Genomic DNA, 22,952 nt, shown 5'->3' on the forward strand with positions numbered 1-22,952 from the left:
GTGACTTTTCCAAATAAAGTACAGGCCTATCAAATCCCATAGTCTAGAAAGGAGAGATAAATTGGGGGAGTAAGAACAGCTCAGCTCTAGGTGGCTGAGGAATAATTGCTTTCTGAGTTGACAAATGGAAAAACAGTTCTTTGAAGGTTAAGATTATATCTTTATTCATCATTTTATTTCCAGTGTCTAGCATATAGTTGGTGCTCAATATATGCTTGTTGAATGAATGAATGAATGAACAAATGAATTTGGTGCCTAATCACATATTACCCAAGCACTGCTGATCTGGCAGAGCCAGGAATTTTCCAGTTGCAGCCCTCTTAATTGATTTGCTTCATTAAAATAGAAACAGGAAAACTAATTGGCTTTGACACAGGCTTATTTCCCAGGTCACTGCTGTGATTGTCACACACTCCTCAGTAAACAAGCTGTTGTGAAAGGCACCTGAGGCAAAGGACCTAATCAATTGGCAGGATTTTTCACCATGACAACACAGATAGGAAGAAAAGAAAGAGTGCAGCATTAACTGGTGAACCTGATGTGATTTGAGGACAGATATAAAACTGGCAAAGTGTTGACCAGGCAGACACCTGTTCTGTGAGTTATAACACTGGCCACTTATGATGAATAGAGTCACTTGAGTTGCTTTTATAACATACACATACTAAGTCCTAAATCCAGAGATTAAGATTTAATTAATCCGAGATGGAGTGAGGAAATTGGCATATTTTTGAAGTCTGTAGGTAATTTTTTTGTACACCTAGGGTTACAAATTACTGTGACAAGCCAAGAAATCAATAATCTCCCATCTTTCAACGTTTGCTGATCTCTACCATTTAAAAGTGTTCTAGTTTCCAGTACGGTGCTACTAGTAAGAGGTATGCACTGTAAAAGTGAAAATCAGATGTTGGCAAATATGAAACTCACTTTATTTTTGTTTTGGTGCCCCTTTCCCACATATGGGCTCCCTTGTCTATCTTCCCTCGTGACTCAGACGGTAAAGAATTCACCTGCAATTCAGAAGATCTGGGTTTGACCCCTGGGTTGGGAAGATCCCCTGGAGAAGAGAATGGCTACCCACTTCAGTATTCTGGCCTGGAGAATTCCATGGACAGGGGAGCCTCACAGGCTATAGTCCGTGGGGTCACAAAGATTCAGACATGACTGCGTGACTTTCACAGGTTCACAGCAGATTTCTGTTCTACAGCAGGAAAATAAAATATAGCACAATCAGGTAAGTTCTACCTGATTTAGTATGAGCTGTGCTCAGTTGCTCAGTCATGTCCAACTCTTTGTGACTCTATAAACTGTAATCCGTCAGGCTCCTACATCCATGGGACTTTCAGGCAAGAATACTGGAGTGGGTTGCTACCTTCTCCTCTAAGGGATCTTCCTGAACCAGGATCAAATCCATATCTCTTGCATCTCCTGCATATCTGTATTATTTACAGATATATCTACTATTATTTCAATCACTATCCAGTTCAGAATTCTTTCTCCAAACTGCCTTCCCTCCCTATGCTTACTCAAATTCCAGAGAAGGGATCTCATGCTTGACTTTTGTGAAGGCTTTAGGAAGATGTGAAGATCAGAATGAGTGAGCTAGCTGGCACAGGTCAGTGGGCAGGAAACTGAATATCTGGGTACAGTCACTGCTCTGCTGATTCTAGCTGCCACTGTCAGCACCCAGTCTGGTAGCAGGTATGTTGCTATTGGTAGAGGAATCCTTGTATGCTCCCAGCAGTCCTGAGGTTCACTTCTGCTTCATCCCCAGAGAGGGGGTCTGCCATGACCTCTTGGTGGAATTTCCTCCCACCTATCTAACCTTTACTGGTTCCCAAGTGGTTCAGCAGTAAAGAATCTTCCTCCCAATGCAGGAAATGTGGGTTCCATCCCTGGGTCAGGAAGATCCCCTGGAGGAGGAAATAGCAATCCACTCCAGTATTCTTGCCTGGTAAACTCCATGGACAGAGGAGGCTGGCGGGCTACAGTCCACTGGGTCGCAAAGAGTCAGACATGACTTAGCCACAGAGCATGCACATACCCAATCTTTACAAGTCCTGAGGCAAATGGAGGCCCACATACCTTAAGTCTATATAGTTAAGAATCATAAATCAAGTTAACTAAGTGCTAAATGAAATAGATTCTATTGTCCTAAGCTAAAAATATACTTTGTAAGAACAAGTCAGAAAAATATATATAAAGCCTAGAGTTAGCAAAATATCAATTAAATTTAATTTGCATTATATATGCCTGGGCATTCTTTCAATGGGCTGGCTATGTTTGGGTTTGCATAAAGTTAAATATGTTTATTTAACTTATATGCAGAGTACGTCATGCAAAATGCCGGGCTTGATGACGCACAAGCTGGAATCAAGATTGCTGGGAGAAATATCAATAACCTCAGATACGCAGATGACACCACCCTTATGGCAGAAAGGGAAGAACTAAAGAGCCTCTTGAAAGTGAAAGAGGACAGTGAAAAATCTGGCTTAAAACTCAACATTCAGAAAACTAAGATCATGGCATCTGGTCCCATCACTTCAGGGCAAATAGATGGGGAAACAATGGAAACAGTGACAGATTGTTTTTTGGAGGGGGGGCTCCAAAATCACTGCAGGTGGTGACTGCAGCCATAAAATTAAAAGATGCTTGCTCTTTGGAAGAAAAGCTAAGACAAACCTAGACAGCATATTAAAAAACAGAGACATTACTTTGCTAACAAAGGTTCGTCTAGTCAAAGCTATGGTTTTTTCAGTAGTCGTGTGTGGATGTGAGAGTTGGACTATGAAGAAAGCTGAGCACTGAAGAATTGATGATTTTGTATTGGGATGCTGGAGAAGACTCTTGAGAGTCCCTTGGACTGCAAGGAGATCCAACCAGTCAATCCTAAAGGAAATCAATTCTGAATATTCATTGGAAGGACTGATGCTGAAGCTGAAACTCCAATACTTTGACCACCTGATGTGAAAAACTCCTTGGAAAAGACCCTGATGCTGGGAATGATTGAAGGCAGGAGGAGAAGGGAATGACAGAGGATGAGATGGTTGGATGGTATCACCAACTCGATGGACATGAATTTGAGCAAGCTCCAGGAGTCGGTGATGGACAGGGAAGCCTGGCATGCTGCAGTCCCTGGGGTCACAAAGAGTTGGATATGACTGAGTGGCTGAACTGAACTGATGTTTGGGTGAGTGATCATTTAGAAATTGGTACATGTTTGTTCCCTAGAATCTAAATTTTTGGCCCTGATTTCAAGTAAAATCACTAATTATGTTGATATAATCAAAATTTTCACACATAACTTGTATTCTTGTGTCTGTAATGATCAAATCAATTGAAAATATAATTATATTTATACATAAAATTTGGATTAATTCTAAGAAAATTTCAAGTAGATGTTAGCAAATAAAACTATTTTTTTTCCAATTTTATCTATTAAAAAAAAATTGGCAGCACAGCACAGTGTGTGGGTACTTGACCAGGGATCAAACCTGTGCTTCCGGTAGTGGAAGCATGGAGTCTTAACCACTGGACCACCAGGGAAATCCTTATTTTTTTAATTTTAAAAAAGCAAGATTTCTTTTAAAATATTTAAAATTATTTATTAAAAGGCAAACTACAAAATATAATGTATCAATTCAATTTTTCACCCAATTTTAAGTCAAAATGATTTCACTAAAGATGAAAATTAAAATTTTTTAAACATTTGAATTAAATCTTATGAAATATTTTTAAAAAGCCAAATTATCTGTAATTCTGGAATTTAATGCCCATGAAATTGCCAGTATAAAGCAAAGGAATCATGTTTCATGCACATTGCAACTAGGCCTGCATTTGTACACGTTTAACGATTACATGAACAATAAGGCAAATGTTTCTTGTGTGCCATAAGTTGTTTCAGTTGTGTCCGACTCTTTGCAATCTCATGTACTGTAGCCCGCCACGCTCCTCTGTCCATGGGATTCTCCAAGCAACAATACTGGAGCAAGTTGCCCTTCTCCAGGGGAATCTTCCCAACCCAGGGATCGAACTCAGGTCTCTTATGTCTCCCGTACTGACAGGTGGGTTCTTCACTGCTAGCACCATTTAGGAAGCCCTAATTGTTTTTCACCTATCAGATTAATCATCGAAAATAGGGGGCAAATTCACCAGCACCTCTGGAAGTACAAACTAGAACAGAAAGAGGAAGAGGAAAATGTACAGTCAGCACCATGAGGGAATGAATATTTCATCATAAAGGAATCTTCTGTATTCACACTATTTGAGAGAAAGGGTTTATAAAATAATTAGTCTTTTTTCTCTCTGAAGCATTTTCACTGAATCCACTGCTAAAACCCTCCTCACACTCTCAGGCAGACACTGCAAAAGCACCGCCCACAAACCTTTAGGGCTTTGGACACAACTGCCTTTTGTTCAGAGTCTAAACCAGTGGAGAAGCTTTCCCTGCAGCCTAAACAGTGTCAGTCAGAGCAAAAGTGTTTAGGGTTGTAGGTTGGTCTGTGCCAGCTCTGATCCCAGATCCCTGGTGGCGGCATCACCATGTGTTTTTTGGCAAATGCATTTGTTGGCGGTATGCGGAGCTCCCTCAAGCATGGGGTCCAGGACAGGGGCCTCTCTTGCCAGGGACAAAGTAAGGCTGGTACTGATCGCTTGAACGTAGAAACAGTTAGTCACTCAGTCATGTTCAACTCTTGGTGACCCCGTGGACTGTATTCTGCCAGGCTCCTCTGTCCGTGGAATTCTCCAGGCAAAAATACTGGAGTGGATTGCCATTCCCTTCTTCAGGGGATCTTCCTCATCCAGGAATCGAACCTGGGTCTCCTGCATTGTAGGCGGATTCTTTACTGTCTGAGCCTTGGCTGCATGTGTATCTGGGGAATGGGGTATAGCTTAGCAAGCTGACTTATGCTTCTAATCATCTTATGTGACTGCTGGGGCCCTGGAAAGCTTACACTTACCGTTACAACCACCTTGGCTCTGTGGGAAAACTGGGAGGTGATTTATAGCCTCTCCTGACTTGTTCCACCCCTTGCTGATGCCCTCTCCCTCTGTCCAAAGCCATCTGATGTCTTCAGCCTGTGCCCTGCCAGCCCCAGACATGCCAGGGGGTTCTGCCACTCAGCCACTCCCTACATTCAGGTGTCCCACTGAACTTCACAGGATCTTCTTTGCAGATCCTCTTTATCAGGAATCATGACAAGTGATCTCCTTTCTGAAGAGAGAGTATGAAAAGAATAAGTGTTTCAACTCTAAGACTCCAAGGTTTCTTCAAGAAGTCACCCCGGCCTTTCCCTCCAGTAGCTCCACAGATCATCTTCTAGGTCAGGGTCCCCAATCCCTGAGCTGCGGACTAGTCTGCAGCCTGTTAGGAACCCAGCCGCACAGGAGGAAGAGGTGAGTGCTGGGAGAGGTGGGAGAATGTAGCTTCATCTGCCACTCCCCATCTATCTCCTTACTGCCTGAACGATACACTCCACCCACTCCCACCCCACCCCATCCCCATCCACCGAAAAATTGTCTCCTACAAAACAGGTCCCTGGTGCCAAAACGGGTGGGGACCACTGTTCTAGGTGGAGTAGGGTATCTAATTGACTTCTGATACTCCCTGCCTGCCGCCGATGTTTTTGTCTCACACGTGATTGGTCCTTATTCAGTCTATCTATACATCTGTATTTATGTCTGTTCCCTGACCCAGGGAGAGTTTTGTTGTAGCAAAGGGAAAAAAGTAAGACTGATGTCTTACTTTTGTGAATTGACTTCTCAAGCTATCATCACAATTAACAGATTATCAATTTCTCCACTACCTCTCTTTGGTGGTAATAAGAGGGGAGGTAAAAATGGATGGTTTTAGCGCCCCAAAATAACTTTGAAAAGTCAATCCAACTGGTTGACTGCTCTGAATCAATCACCACCTCTGATGTTATAAAAACCCACCCTCCCATAAAACTCCTGGAAGGATACTTTTAAACATGATACTTTATTTCTATTTGTTTAAGTGAAAGGATCCCTTAACACTCCCTAGGAAAATCTGTTCTCTGTAATGCAATCTTGCAGGAATCTTCCCTGTATTTACCACAAATGAAGCCATTCAGAAACCAAAAGGACTGGAAGAGAAACCCTAATAACAAAGCATGTATCATTTAAATACAAATTCTGTTCTGAAAAATCAGAAGTTGAGAATCTTTGCTTTTCCCAAGCATCTATTTTGTAGGATTGAAGACAAAAATAACTGAATATAATTTTTTATCCCTGTGGCATTATATTAATGCTCACTTTTGAAACACAAGGTTGAGAAATTGTACTTTTCATCTGCTTCAATATCTGTGGGGACACCAGGATTGTAGAAATTTCTGTCTGTCAAACCCCTCTCTCCTGATTAGAAGCTCCTGGAGGTATCTGGTTGACCACACAGGCAAAATAGAGAGTGCGAAAACCAAGGTTCGGCTCTGGGCACAGGGCACCACACCAAGAGGGCACTGCCATTCCCAGTCAATAACAGGCACTAGAAAAGACTTAGAAAATTTGAGGAAGTCCCTCCACAGTATGGGCCCCACATTGCCAGGTCTAGGTAAGGTACTGTACTAACGACTGCTATGGGACCCACAGGTATTCATCAAGGTGTAGACATAAACTTAAAGGAGAACTGGCAGCAACACTACTGATCTTAGGTTAGAAGAGAATCCTTTGTTTTTATTCTGTTTAACTTTTCCCAACAATATTTATCATGAGCCATGGACCAGGCATTACTATAGATGATGAGGGTTGGTAGTAAACATGCCCTCAAGGAGTTTACTGTCTGGCACCGTGTTTTAAAATCCTAGCTATTAATTAGAATCATTTTGGAGAGCTCTTGAAAAATATTTGCTCCCAAGTTCCACTCCAAACCAATCTATTCACATTTTCAGGGGGCAGGGCTCAAGCACCAGAATGCTTTATAATTCCCCAGGGGATTCTAAGGTGCAGTCAGAATTGAGAACTACTGACATAGAAGATAAAAAATGATTCGGAATGAATGCATACCTCCCGCTACTGTTCTCCATGGCCCGTGCTCTAAGCCAGCAGACTGAATTCCTTTAAAAATGTGGACAGGCTCTGTTACAGGGCTGTTTGCTTGGTGAGTTCTTTCAGCCACTGGAGGTCTATGAGGGCCCTCCTATGCCATCATGAATCCATCCAAGGGTTGTTCACCAGCTGACTGTGGTGGACCAGGCTTTGTATCACACTGGGCAGTGGGGAAGATCACTTCCTTCATGACTTCCATGCTTTGTGTTTGCCTAGAATATAATACCAGGTGCTCGCCAAAGCCTATAAAGCAGCTTCTCAAACCACACACAGACTTTTTCAAAATGTAATATTTCCTTTGAATCAATTATGAAACCAAATCTCTGCCATATTCTGCTAGACAATTCAGATATCTTAATTATCTGTCAGCCTTTTGGAATTTATTGTTCAGGCCTTTTTAAACTACTAAATGGTTGCCTACTTAGAAACTCAAAGGTTTATAGTTTGTTTCAAAGGAATTTTAGAAGGGGTGTGCTTGTGCTCATTCCTGTCTACCTCTTTGCATCTGCATGGACTGTAGCCCCCCAGGTTCCTCTGTCCATGGAATTCTTCAGGCAAGAATACTGGAGTAGGTTGCCATGCCTTTCTCCAGGGGATCTTCCTGACGGGGAGATCAAACCCATGTCTCCTGCATCTCCTGCACTGCGGGCAGATTCTTTACCACTGAGTTATTGGGGAAATGACAATACTTAGAAGGGGAAGCCATATATATTTACTTTATTGCTTCTAGAGAGTTCTTACATATACATACTTCACTTCATTTCATAATTCTATTGATAATTCCCTCAAATAAAGCTGTCTGTCATAGGAAGCCTGGCTGTCTCTGACATGTAGTACAGATATTTCCTCTTCGTATCTGCTATGTTTGTCTTTCACTGGGCTGCCAAATGCTGACTAAACAAATCATTAGTCAGCTCCCAGCAGGGTTTCTCCTCTTGCGTTCAGACTGGGCAGCTATCTCCATCTTTCCATCATATTTAGTTAGCATCTTTTGTGCTTTGTGTAACTGTAAACAGTATTTTTTATAAATCATAAAAAGTGACATAATTTTAAACGTACAAGTTAATAACCCATGAAAATAGAGTCAGGAAAATAAAAAGAAAAAAATATCTGTTGTTTGGAGTCATCATTTCTTTTTATTTTCCTCTGGAGGGTGAGAGTGAAGATGATTTCTAATGAAGCTCTCTCATGCAATTGGAAAATTCCCACAGCCGAAAAGCTGGCTGTCTCAGCCACCGAGCTGACAAAGATTTCCTTGCACTGAGGAAAGTCAAGAAGAACGAAGCCCTACTTCTTTCCAATGTGATATTATGCAGGTTTTAAAAAGATGTCATCAGAGAAAAACTTGGCAAGGACTCCTGGGTTCGGCTGTTGATGTCAGTCTCAGCAGTTAGGCTCAGATGGGACCCTAGTGTGATTGCATGAATTCGTTATCCTTCCAATGAAATTCATGGCCGTCTCTGGTGTGCCAGTCTTTGTGCTCCACATTCCTGGTTCTCTCTGGTGGGAGGCAGGAAGTGGTTGGGGTTCTACAGTAAGAAGTTAGTTAATATCCACTGAATTCTGTGGCCAGGCCTCTGGAGTCATGCACGTAGGAATACAAAGAGCTCATAGACATTTTTCCTCAGTGCCTCACTGAGGAGCTGAATTTGGATGAATACTCTCTTCCATTGTTGCAAATACAACCTGTTATGGAAGGAATATTTGTGTTTTCCCAAGTTCATAGTCTGTAATCCCCTCAGTATGACGGTGATAGAAGTAGGGCCTGTGGGGAGCAATTAGGTCATGAGGAAGGAGCCCTTATACATGGGATTTTGTGTGTGCTCAGTTGCTAAGTTGTGTCCAGCTCTTTTGGACTCTTCTGGGAGTCCATGTGACTCCCATGGACTGTAGCCCGAGAGGATCCTCTGTCTATGAGATTTTTCAGGCAAGAATTCTGGAGTGGGCTGCCTCCTCCAGGATGAATGGGACTAGTGACCTCATAAAAGAGACCCCTGAGAGCCCTCTTACCCTCTTCCCACCATGTGAGGACACAGTGGGAGGTCAGTTGTCTGTAACCTGGAAGAGGACACTCACCAGACCCTAAACATCCTAACACTGTGATCTTGGCAATCTAGCTCCCAGAATTGTGACAAGAGATTTCTGTTGTGTTTAAGCCACTGGTCTATTATGCTTTATTTTAGCAGCCAAAGCTAAGACACAACCTACCTGAATTTTTAGAAATAGAAATAAAAAACTGGTATAGAAGGAAAGCATACAGTTGAGAAGTCATGAGTAAAATGACTCTTTGGTTCTCTTTAAATGAGAGTGTCATTTTTACATAAATCTAGCCTTCTTTCAGAAGGCAATGGCACCCCACTCCAGTACTCTTGCCTGGAAAATCCCATGGACGGAGGAACCTGGTAGGCTGTAGTCCACGGGGTCGCTGAGTTGGACACAACTGAGCAACTTCACTTTCACTTTTCACTTTCATGCATTGGAGAAGGAAATGGCAACCCACTCCAGTGTTCTTGCCTGGAGAATCCCAGGGATGGCAGAGCCTGGTGGGCTGCTGTCTAAGGGGTCCCACAGAGTCGGACACGACTGACGCAACTTAGCAGCAGCAGCAGCCGCCTTCTTTCTCTGCCATAGAGGTCTCTTGATGATTATGGCCCAGATACTTGAGACTGGACCCCAGTATGGTTACCATTGTTTATAAATTGTATCATGTACTGCCATATAAATACATTATGAATATTAACATTTCCTATATTTGTGTATGTTTTATAAAATGTGGAGTAAAAGATTGAATGGAAAATTTGAAGAGTTTCTTTCTACATCTTAATAAATTTAGCACATTGCCTATTTATTGTACCTTTTCAATTAGAGTCATTCAGTAATTATACTTTAAAACTTTTTATAGTGGAAATGTAAAAAAAAAAATAATAGGCATGAAAGTGCAATAAATCCCATGTACCCATCACTGAGTTTTAATGATTATCAATTTATGATGTGTTTTATTTCATCTCTACACCCATATCTCTCATCTAAATTATTTTGAGACAAATCCCACATATAAAAATTTTTAATTAAATTATATTATACTCCACATAACATAGAAATATGAGTGAAAGGGAAATTGAGAAAGAAAAAGAGAGAAAATGAATGAAGAAAAAAAGGAGGGAGGGAGAGGATGAGAAGCATAGTTTGTTTATTATTTTATTCTTGCAAATGTAAATTCAAAAGAATAAGAGTTTGATCTGGTGCAAGTTAGTTTGCTTTAATTTGGAAATGATCCCAGTTAATGAGTATTTACCTTCAAAGAGTTCAGTTCTGCTGAGAACCCACTGACCCTGATGCCTGTGTTCTTCAAATACTTTTAGATGGAATTCAGACTCTGTAGGAGTATGTGCTGTCACCTAGAATGGTGGACAACATGGAGCCAGAACCACTGTACTCTGAGTTTCCTTGCCACTTAAAATAAACAAACAAAATAAAACTCAGTATTTTTCTACCTCTGGCTTTATTTTGTTGTGTTTCATTTTGGCTAAAAGCCTTCAATAAAGATAGAAAAACATAAAGTTACAGAGATTAAATATCGACATGCAGCAATGACCAAATCACATCCATAATCAGGTAACCTTCTTATAGTCTCAGATACAGGTAATCATTCCCTCAGCTCACAAATAAAAGACCCCATTCTTGTGGTCACTGGGTAAAAACACATGGGTTTATCCTGAGGCAAAGGCGGGTTTTACTAATTGACCTTGGACTCTGCTGACCTCCAGAGGGAGCCCTATGGCAGTCAAATCTGAGAATCATCCATGAAAGGTCAAAATTAGTTTGAATTACCAAAGCAATGTTTATGGAGTGTGGCAACGTTTCTGATAACCTAAACTCACATGCTGGTATTCAGTAGTAGCAATTTTAGAATAGCAAGCAACTTAAATAAGCAATCTGGTGCCATGCCAGTGTAGCCTCATGAACCTGTTGACAGGAGCAAGTATTCAAGCATAACAATCTCTAATACAACCATTTGCCTCTCTTTTGTTTTTCCAAGTAGCAATCACAGGGTCCAGCCAACTGTATTACTTGGGAAATTCTTTGCGCTAAAGACGTGCAGTAACTTAGAGTAACACGACTTTGAACTGCTTCAAAATACTGCTTGATGGTACATTAGGATGTATGTGTCAGTCGCTCAGTCATGTCCGACTCTTTGCGACCCCACAGACTGTAGCCCACCAGGCGTCTCTGTCCATGGATTTTCTAGGCAAGAATACTGGAGTAGATTGCCATTCCCTTCCAGAGGATCTTCCTGACCCAGGGACCAAACTCTGGTCTCCTGCATTGCAGGCAGATTCTTGGATACACAGGTTAAATAAGCCATTGTGATATTCTGAAACTCAACATTCTCATCTACACAATATCTTTGGTGGAAGGAAGAGTTATTTGGAAAAAAAAAAAAACAACCTACCGCTGGCTGATATAAAGGCGCAAGGATCTGTTATTTAAAAGCATAGAAAATCTAAAGTCTTAACACTAGTTCAGATTGAATTGCACTAAGCTTTCTCTGTCTCATAGCTTTCTGTGTCTGCATTCTATAATATCAAGGGCCTTGAGTCTTACGCTCTGGCAATGACAGTGATGAATACTACGGCTTTGTATTTATATAATACTTGTGCTTCAGAACAGTCTAAAGACCCTCAAAGAGTAGGTAAACCTGTCAACTAGATATCACACATATTTTGAAACAAGGCAGATTATTATTAAACAAGTAACTCACTTATGAGCTAATGTATAATGTATGATGCTTTTTAAACATGGTTCAATTGAAAGAAGAATAAGGAAATTTCTCCTGTAAACTGAGAACCACTTAGATTATACAACTGATATTTTATGATTAGAATTCATAGCTTTCTGAGAATTCTAATGATAAAATATCAATTTTTCCAGTATCACCCCAAAGCAATAAGATCAACTGTCTGATAAGACTGACAAGATCAACTGTCTAAGTGTGACATGCCATTCTACTCTATTCTTCTGGGAGTACAAAGCCACAGGATAGGCAGAAAGGATATGAGAAAGAAGAACCTAAACCAAGAAAGCTGGTGGCACCATTGTGGCATCAGAGAGAGCTGATAAATGAAGAAGCTTGGCTTTCAGAGGATTCTAATTCATTTTTAAACAATCTGCACGCAAAAATGCCAAATATTATTCACCTGTTTCTTGGCCCAACCAGACTTCACCTTTTGCATTCTGACTTCTTGCTTTTTTTATAAGCAAAAAGCAAAGTACAACATGCCCATTATGAATTAATAACTTTGTGGTGTGTCTGGGCATATGGCTGACACAGCTGGTGTTATTTCATGTACTCCTATGACATGCCCCTTTCAGCTACAGTGGCTAATTTCCAATGGAAACTGGAGAGTCAAAACACAGTCCTCTGAGAGCAGAAGTGTAACTAAACATGCAGTGTAAGAGCATGCTCTTGACTCAATTGCAGGGCCACTGCCCAGGACTCACTCAATGATGCACAACAATTGGACACAGAGAAACCAGGTTCAAGGTTACACAGTACAAGCTCTAGGGCTAGAAAGCTGGCTGATAGCCTTTATGGTCAGCTGAGCATTCCTTTTCTTGTCTTTTTTCCAGCTTTACATCCATTCATGAGTAAGAATGATGGAGGCATCAAGGGGACTTCGTTGAAACTCTAGACCTTACATTAGGATAAATGTAAATCCTAGTCTCTAAGCAACATTTCCCAGTGAGAAACCTACAGAATGAAAAACATTTAAGAGACATAGCAACCAAATACAATGTGTGGACTTTTGGGTCCCAATTTGAACAAAATAATACCTGGATATTTAATTACACTAAGGAATCTCAATAACTTCAGATATGCAGATGACACCACCCTTATAGCAGAAAGTGAAGAGGAACTAAAAAGCCTCTTGATGAAAGTGAAAGTGGAGAGTGAAAAAGTTGGCTTAAAGCTCAACATTCAGAAAACGAAGATTATGGCATCTGGTCCCATCACTTCATGGGAAATAGATGGGGAAACAGTGGAAATAGTGTCAGACTTTATTTTGTGGGGCTCCAAAATCACTGCAGATGGTGACTGCAGCCATGAAATTAAAAGATGCTTACTCCTTGGAAGAAAAGTTATGACCAACTTTGATAGCATATTGAAAAGCAGAGACATTACTTTGGCAACAAAGGTCTGTCTAGTCAAGGCTATGGTTTTTCCAGTGGTCATGTATGGACGTGAGAGTTGGACTGTGAAGAAAACTGAGCACCGAAGAATTGATGCTTTTGAAGTGTGGTGTTGGAGAAGACTCTTGAGAGTCCCTTGGACTGCAAGGAGATCCAACCAGTCCATTCTAAAGATCAGCCCTAGACGTTCTTTGGAAGGAATGATGCTAAAGCTGAAACTCCAGTACTTTGGCCACCTCATGCGAAGAGTTGACTCATTGGAAAAGATTCTGATGCTGGGAGGGATTGAGGGCAGGAGAAGAAGGGAACGACAGAGGATGAGATGGCTGGATGGCATCACTGACTCAATGGATGTGAGTCTGAGTGTACTCCGGGAGTTGGTGATGGACAGGGGAGACTGGTGTGCTGCAATTCATGGGGTCGCAAAGAGTTGGACACGACTGAGTGACTGAACTGAACTGAACTGAAGGAATCATGCTTAATTATTAAAGGGGTGACACTTTTATCATGGTTCCATTTTTCAAAGTCCTAGCATTTTAGGAAGACATATTGAAATATGTATGAATGCAGTGATGTCTGGGATGCTGCAAGTGGTGGAGTGAGGCGGAAAGGGGTTGTGATGAAACACAGATTTGCAACAAGATTATGTATAAGCTGCTGCTGCTGCTGCTAAGTCGCTTCAGTCGTGGCCGACTCTGTGTGACCCCATAGACGGCAGCCCACCAGGCTCCCCCGTCCCTGGGATTCTCCAGGCAAAAACACTGGAGTGGGTTGCCATTTCCTTCAATGCATGAAAGTGAAAAGTGAAAGTGAAGTCAGTCATGTCCGACTCTTCGGGACCCCATGGACTGCAGCCCACCAGGCTCCTCCGTCCATGGGATTTTCTAGGCAAGAGTACTGGGGTGGGGTGCCATTGCCTTCTCCGATGCATAAGCTACTAATGACTAATTCTAACCAATGAGTGCATAGGACTTATTATGCTATATTCTTTTTCCTTATTCAGATAGATAAGTAGATAAAATATTTCTCATTATAAAACAGTTTTAAAAATATCAATTTTTCCCAAGGGCTTGCTTGTAGTTTTGCGGGGTATTTGATTTACTTATATAATAATATGTTTAGTGAGACTCACAATCTGATAGAATATCAAGAGCTTTATGTAACTCAGCAAAATAATACCTCAATCCCCTACCATGACCATTGTGAAACAGGAAATAAATACCAGCCATTTAAAGCAGAAACTATGGTTCTCTAGTAACAGGAATCCTTTCTTTCAGTGTAGCTAAACACTTCTATAAGCTGTTACACTCTGAGTTACTTAAAAAACTGCAATAGAGGAATTATATGTTGAAATTATATATGTGTAGAGTAAAAGCAGTTTGATAAAAATCATAAGAATTATGAAAGAGCAATCATGCATTCCATAAGAGCTTTCATAGCTCAGAGTACTCTTGGGGAGCTCTTAGGTACCTCAAAGTAAAATGAGGATTCCCACCAAGACCTGACTATGAGGTAAACTTCCAGTTACGGTGTCAACTAGATACCCTAGCTGTTAGTACCAGTTTCCAAATGTGCCCTGGAAGATGCAGGTTCCAGACTCTGGCTAAACATCTCTGCCTTTCCCTTTGTCCTGGCCCACAACCTCATTTCTGAATATATAAGACCTGTGAGTCTTGAAGGGTAGGATCTACCAGCATTCATTAAAACTTTAGGGGTGGCAGTTCCCAAGTTCCATGAAGGGTGTTCAGGATTTGTTTTCAAGCTGTAATGAAATATGCTACTATATGCTATAATATAAATGATTTTCAACATTTCAGTAAAGTGTGCTATTTCAGCACAAGAAAGCACTGGAAATAGCTTTGTCTTATGACCTGAAAATAGTATCTAAGGGGAAACAGAGATAGATCTGTGGAAAGATAATGTTTTCTGTGTTTATTTTTCTTCCCGAATTCCAAATAATTGCTTTGGCAGCAGGCGGCTCTAAAGCTGCCCCCTTCTGAAGACTCGGAGGTGTTTACAGAAGTTAAAAGTTCTAGCAGTACATTTCCATGAGCTCATTAGCAGTTCCCTTAGATTTCACGTACACAAGTGAATAGCCATGCGGTAAAAAACTGCTTTGAGCTTTCCTTTTAATTACAAACAAAGCAGCAGAAGTCAGATACGTGATTACTGCAATACAGGGTATCTTTTTAGAATCCTGCTTTGGTCACTATCATTCAAAGCAACTCTAATACCATTTTTCGCCTGCCTCTTTATGCTAATCAGCCTAGCCCACTCGGCTCCTCCTTCTTCCAGCCTCCCTTAAGAACTGTTCACTTTCAGCTGTCACGGAGGGTAACTCAGACCAGGCTTAGAAATCACTTGATTTAACTCAGTAGCACTTTTTCTTTCCTTTGTGTATGTGTTACTCTGCAGTCATCTCTAAATACTCAGGACATTAGATTCACATCAGCAGAAGGAGTCAATAATCGGAAAACTATAATCTGTTAGAAAAAGGGTTACTTTGCAGGATTTTATACTGTAAGAGGGGAAGTTTCAATGTGCTTTGAAATAAAAGAAGAATTAATTGTGCTTTTAATCTTCATGTGTAGGAGAAGCTACAAGTTGGTAAATATTTATTTCAAGAGTCATGACTAGGAAGCACTTGGAAATGTATTAGAGAAGTAAATGTTTTTCCAGGCAAGGACAGGACCTGCTTGTACCTCTGTAGTTCTGGGTATCGTGTGAACACCCTTCTAGGTGACAGGCTGAGGGAAGGGATACCCTGCTATTCTGGAGCCACAGCCATACTGCCAGTATCATGTCTACCATACAAAGAAAAGGCAGTAGCCACCTATTCAACAGTTTGCACACCTGTAGACTGAAGCTTCCTGAGGAACAGCAACATCAAGGTGAGTCAGTCAAGCTAATGGGTGGTGTGCTTTGTGACCTCCTGTCCATTTGCATTCTTGGAAGGATGGTGGGCTGGGGAAATACCTGTTGTGAATCTCTGTTGTGAAATGTTTTGCAATCTTTCATTTTTAAACTCTGAGAATAGACATAACAGTGATGCCTAAGGGTGAGTTTACTTGGATTCACTGTTGGTTTTTAAAGGGCTACAGAAGACCGTAGCAAATGCCTAGTCCTTGGAGTTGTCATTCTGAAACTTATGTGGTTACATTTCTAGCCACCGTCATTTTTCTAGAGTATTTTGGATTTTGTGTAATTCAAAACACCTGTCTAGGCAAGGCTGAATCAGCTACAGGGGGAATCTGCTAAGAATGGCTTAAAATTAGTCTGGACATTTTCCCTTGTCCGACCACTAACGGTACCCTTTTGGATTTAGAGCCCAATCTTGTGTAAATCTCTGGCTCGTTCATTTATGGGTGAAATAGATACATTCTTGGGTCTTTCCCTCTTATGGCTCTGGAACAAATGGAGACAGACAGGGGAAAGTGTCACATTTCACAAGATGGGCACTCATTCAGACTGAACTATCTACCTTGCAGCCATTTTCACCATCAGTCTTAAAACTTCAGATCTACTGCTCAGCCAGCTGCATCAATTAGCAGCAGATGGTTGACATGAATAGACAGGATGATCCCTCAGTCCATTCTGTCGGGGACACCAAGGACAGTTGTAGAAAAGGCTGGGTGTCGTGGGTGACATCACCATCCAGATGTTAAGGATTTACCCCAGATATTTCTAACTTCTCAATACGGATCTGGCTACAAGCTCGCTCTTTTTCTACAGACGCAGTTTCAGATTTCAGTAGCATGGAGTGTGTTGTCTGAAGGGCTGAAACTTCCCATCTGTAAGATGGCATCTGTGTCCTGGCATTCATGTGAATGTGTCAAGCTACCTCCCTGCTTCAGTCCCTAGACTTCATGCTGTCCAAGGCTTAGCACAGTGTGGGTAGAAAATACTTCATATTAAGTGAAAATAGCAAAAAATTTTAAGACCCTTATGAACCATCATGACTCATATCAATCATTTTGAACTAACTGCCTTAGAATGTAAAGTCTTAGGATGTGCCAGGGTTTAATCATAGCACTATAAAATGTACTTGCTCCTCTATTAATGGACAATTCTAATTCATTTTAGGTTTTTTTGTTTGCTATTCATTTTATTTGAATTGGTGAAAGCTATCTTCCACCTCTCACAATTGTTGATGTAATATTTACTACAGAAATCTTGCTAGGGGGAGCATAAAGGAGATGGTAAAAATCACCTACAAAAATTACCACCTAAACAGATGCTATTAACATTTTAATGTATGTCTTCTAGCCTCTCTTCTATGCACATGTATAGATTATTCTTTTACTTAATTTTTAAAAGCAAATATAGACTTATTTTATACATAGAGTTTGCAAACTATTTTTTAACTCAACAATTGAGTATGAACAAATTCCCATGTCATTATATATTCTTTTACAACCTTATTTTTAACAGTTGCATACTATTCCTTCACATGAATACAGTTAAATTCTTTCAGGTAATTCACTACTGCTGGATAGTTCAGTGATTTCTAATTTTTCCCTATTACAAGAAACACTTGTTTAACATACACCAGTGGGTAAATTGTTGCTAAGATGAGATTATTCTCTTGGAAAACATTCTCAGAAGTGGAATTTTGGAGTCAAATGATATGCATGTTTTTAAAGATTTTTTTTTGGAGGGGGATAAATGGCCTTCTATTCAGCAGTGTAGAGATATAATCTCAGTAATACTGGGTATTATTTTCAAGTGGTTTTTTCCAATTTTGTAAGTGGAAAATAGTATCCCACTGTTGTCTTAATTTAAGGCAGACTGTCTTGATGGTCTTTCCCCTACTGGCCATATCCAGAGCAGCCTGGAAATATCACTGTGATGACATACTTCCCAAAATATCAACAAGATTAGAAGTCTGGTCTCATTTCTCAGACCAAAGCTTTTGCCTAGAATATTTTGAAAGCAACCATATTCTTCCACAACTGAGTCTCAAAATATCTGCCCACATAAACCGCAATCCATAAAGTTGTGAAGCATGCTAGCTCAATTCAGACTGGCTATTGACTGCTACAAGAAATGTCATCTAGAGATCTGAGTTGACAAATGACACTGGGCAGAGTTTGCCTTCCAGTTATAGTTCTGGAGTTTATAAGCATTTATTCAGTGTAATGGTTCTGACTTTTCCATCAAGCTATATTTGTACCTTGTTCTCAAGCAAAGTTCAGCAAAGTCCCAAGGAAGCAAAGCCATTTGTTTCAGAGTGAGGGCTGGCTGTGGATTTATTCGCTGAGGTATTCTGAGTGAGTGGCTTGGGCCTATCCCAGCCAGACTAAGATTCCAGCATACAGATTAGGATTAATGGACCTTTAACTCTCCTGCAGCATGAGCGGATTCAACACATATGCACTTTCCAATCCTCCATGCTAGAGGCTATAGTTCTTTATGTTAAGTCTGAGGTATCTAACGCTTTCCACCTAGTCACTCACAAAATATGCTTTTTTTGGTGATCACATAAATAAAGCCACCTATTCTTCAGCAGTTATCTGGACAATGACTATGCAAAACGCTGTGCCAGATGCTGGGTAAGTATGCTGAACTAAGCTACCTAAGCCACGTGCTTTCCTGTCCACATAGACTTTATTTCCACTGTATGGAAACAGGGGCTATACTAGTCCAGAATGGAAGTCCAGAAAACTACTCTTTCTGCTGTCGCTTCTTCTGTGATAGCTCAGATCCATCTGTCTGTAACGTCCATCTGAGACCACATTTGTAGACATTAATTTAAATGTATATAAAAAACCCGTGGTGGATTCTTGTCAATGTATGGCAAAACTAATACAGTACTGTAAAGTAAAATAAAAAAAAAAAGAATCCCATGGACAGAGAAGAAAATGGCAACCCACTCCAGTATTCTTGCCTGGAGAATCCCATGGACAGAGGAGCCTGGCAGGCCATAATCCACAGGGGCACAGAGAGTCAGACATGACTGAAGCAACTAAGCACGCATGCACAGAGAGAATGAAAAAAAATTAGGACTGGCAGGAATTGGTGGGCAGTTGGGGAGATGAGTAGGTGGAGCACAGAAGACTTTCAGGACAATGAAAATCCTTTGTATGATTTCATAATGTTAGATATGTATTATTATACATTTCTCCAAACACACAGAATGCACAACATAAGGGGAGAATCCTAAGGTAAACTATGGACTTTTTGTGATTATGACGTTCCAATGTAGGTTTGTCCCTGGTAAAAAATTTACCAATCTGATGTGTGATGTTGATATATATGTGAACCTGGAGATATATGGGTAATTTCTGGACCTTCTCATTTATTGTAAACTTAAAACTACTCTAAAAAATAAAATGTTTTAAAAGTGAGAAAAAAAAAAAAAAGACTCAACACAACGTTCAGTTTGGAGGAGGAAATGGCAACCCACTCCAGTGTTCTTGCCTGGAGAATCCCAGGGACAGAGAAGCCTCGTGGGCTTCTGTCTATGGGGTCGCAGAGTCGGACACGACTGACGCGACTTAGCAGCAGCAGCAGCAACAACGTTCAGTACACATTACATGTCCTAGAGGGAATAAGTTTTACAATGCTTTGAAGTTCACAGAGTAGCATCACAGACATTATTTAATTATACACACATGTATATATATAAACATATGTGTATACATGTATATAATGTGTCTGTTCATGCAGGCATGCAGGCATACATGCAGGCATGTATGCCTATGTGTGTGTACAAATGTACATATACATCTTATTGTACTGTTTCTCTGAAGAACCTTGACTAATACACTACCTCACCTGATTATTATGAGAATTAAATAAGATAATGTCTGTGAAACTACTTTGCTAACCTCAAACCATGCACATATATACATATTCTATGTGTACATGCTGTGCTGGGCTTAGTCGCTTAGTCATGTCCGACTCTTTGCGACTCCATGGACTATAGCCTGCCAAGCTCCTCTGTCCATGGGGATTTTCCAGGCAAGAATACTGGACTGGGTTGCTGCCCTCTTCCAGAGGATCTTCCCAACCCAGGGATCGAACCCAAGTCTCCCACATTGCAGGCAGATTCTTTACTGTCTCAGCCACTGGGGAAGCCCCTATGTGTATATATGTGTGTGTATATTTGTATATTTTTGTGTGTGTGTGTTATCTGCTCAGTTGTGTCCAACTCTGAGACATCATAGACTGTAGCCCACAGTGCTCATCTGTCAGTGGAATTCTCCAGACCAGAACACTGGGGTGGGTAGCCTTTCCTTCTCCAGGGGGTCTTCCTGACCCAAGGATTGCTGCATTGCAGGGTCTCCAGCACAGCAGGCAGGTTCTTTACTAACTGAGCCATCAGGGAAGCCCCATCAATAAATTTGTGTATAGATGTAGACGCAGATGGGCTTCCTTGGTGAAGAATCTGCCTGCAATGCGGAAGACCTGAGTTTGATCCCTGGGTTGGGAAGATACCCTGGAGAAGGGAAAGGCTACCCACTCCAGTATTTTGGCCTGGAGAATTCTATGGACTGTATAGTCCATGGGGTCGCAAAGAACTGGACATGACTGAGCAACTTCCACTTTGTACTTTTGTAGATGTAGATATAGATAAAGGCACAGATATAGAGAGAGGGAGAGAGGTTATTTTTAAGGGACTGACTCACGTGATTATGGAGGCTGGCAAGTCAAAAGTTTGTTGTGAGGGTCAGCAGGTTGGAGACCATTGTGAGGATTCAGCCAGTGTTTCAGTTGAAGTCCAAAGGTTGTCTGCTGGCAGAATTCCCTCTTCCCCAGGAGAGGTCAATCTTTTGTTTTAGTCAGGCTTTCAGCTGATTGGATGAGGCCCACCAAAATCATGGAGGGCAATCTGCTTTACTCATAGTTCACCAGTTTAAAAGTAAGTCTCATTCAAAACACTCTCACAGAAACATTGCGAATAACGTCCGACCAACTATCTGGCATTGTGGTGCAGCCAAGTAGACACAAAATTAACTGCTACAAGAAAACATCATTATCCTCATTTTTAAAGATGTGGAAACTGAGAATCTTTAAAGTCAAGTGATTTCTCCAAGGTCACCTGGTTATAAAAGCTACATTCAATGTAGTATTTGCTCTATGTAGCTGTCTTATAAAATCCACAATTCCTCGTGTTACAATATTTAATTTTTTTCATTGGTCCATATTAGAAAACTTCTGCAGATCCAAGAGGCATTGGGATACCTCCTGATTTTCTTTGTATGTTCTGATATCAATTTTTTGACACCAGCAGGGTGTCCTACAATTTAGTTCAATTCTAACACTACTCAGAGTTAGCAAAAATATCCAAAGTTACGGGCTCAGTCTCACAAGACTGCCCCCCTTCAAATACTGGTTACAACTTTCAGGTATCTCCAAGATACTTACATTTCTGCCTGGCTCACTACACAGTCAAGGTTTCTCACAACGCTCTCAGGTTTTAAAGTTTGCTAGAACAATTCTAAGAACTCAGGAGAGCACTACACTCATGATTGCCCTGTTATTATAAAGGATACAAATAAATGGCCAAATGAAGAGATACATAAGGCAAGATTAGGAAAGTCCAGAGCACAGAAATCTGGACTCCCAAGAGTCCAGACTCTCAAGAGTCATCTCCAACATCACAGTTCAAAATACAGGGCACAGGAATGGGTGACCACTCTCCCAGGACATCAGTAAGTTCAATGACCAGGAAGCTCCACTGAGCTTGGTGTCTCGAGTTTTTATATAGGATTTCATAATGTGGGCGTGGTTGATTACATTATCGATCATTATTAAACTCAGTCTCCAGAAGACCTACATACATTTCTATTTTTTTTTCATCAAAAAGGAATGTCAAAGAGACAATTTTGTTCTATCTGCAAAGCCTTTAAAGTCACAGGCTGGTATTGACAGAAACAAATATAGACCATTTAAAAATTATCAGGAAGGGGAAAACTCATATTCTATTCATTTATCATGTTCAAACTCACACCCAGGACAGAAATCTTTTCCATAATAAGCCTTCCTAATAGATGGCACATATGTCAGGATTTAGAAAATAAATGTAGTGACTTAAACTTCGTTTTTTCCCACCTAATACACATTAGGATGGCTATTCTTAAAAAAAAGAAAAAACAGAAAACAATAGTGTGGTTAAGAGTGGAGAAATTAGAACCCTTATGCTCTGTTGGTGGGAAAGTAAAATCATGCATCTGCTGTGGAAAATAGTATGGTAGTTCCTTGAAATTTTAAAATAGAATTACCCTATGAATCAGAAATTCTACTTCTGGGTATATATGTCAAAGATGGGAAAGCAGGGACTCAAACAGATACTTGCTCACACAATAGCCAAAAGGTATAGGCAGCCCATGTGTTCATCAACATGTGAACAGATAAACAAAATACATACAGTGGATTATTCAGTTCAGTTCAGTTCCTCAATCATATCCAACTCTTTGCAACCCCATGGACGGTAGCATGCCAGGCTTTCCTGTCCATCACTGACTCCTGGAGCTTACTCAAATTCATGTCCATCCAGACAGTGATAGCATCCAACCATCTCATCCTCTGTCATCCCCTTCTCCTCCCACCTTCAATCTTTCCCAGCATCAGGGTCTTTCCCAATGAGTCAGTTCTTCACATCAGGTGGCCAAAGTATTGGAGTTTCAGCTTCAGCATCAGTCCTTCCTATGAATATTCATGACTGATTTCCTTTAGGATGGACTGGTTGG

The 22,952-nt window shown here is 40.8% G+C and overlaps 1 protein-coding gene across 4 annotated transcripts in view; it reads left to right on the forward strand.

Moving 5' to 3' along the window:
- Positions 1 to 16,057: 16,057 nt before the first annotated feature.
- Positions 16,058 to 22,952, forward strand: part of RANBP3L (RAN binding protein 3 like) — a 54,785-nt gene continuing 47,890 nt past the window's right edge. For all 4 annotated transcript variants that reach the window (XM_068990653.1, XM_068990654.1, XM_068990656.1 and 1 more), the window contains exon 1: positions 16,058 to 16,148. In XM_068990653.1, coding sequence (XP_068846754.1) covers positions 16,058 to 16,148 — 91 coding nt within the window. The remainder of the gene's footprint in view (positions 16,149 to 22,952) is intronic.

The sequence above is a fragment of the Capricornis sumatraensis genome, chromosome 18, assembly GCF_032405125.1.
Source record: "Capricornis sumatraensis isolate serow.1 chromosome 18, serow.2, whole genome shotgun sequence".
Classification (NCBI taxonomy): domain Eukaryota; kingdom Metazoa; phylum Chordata; class Mammalia; order Artiodactyla; family Bovidae; genus Capricornis; species Capricornis sumatraensis.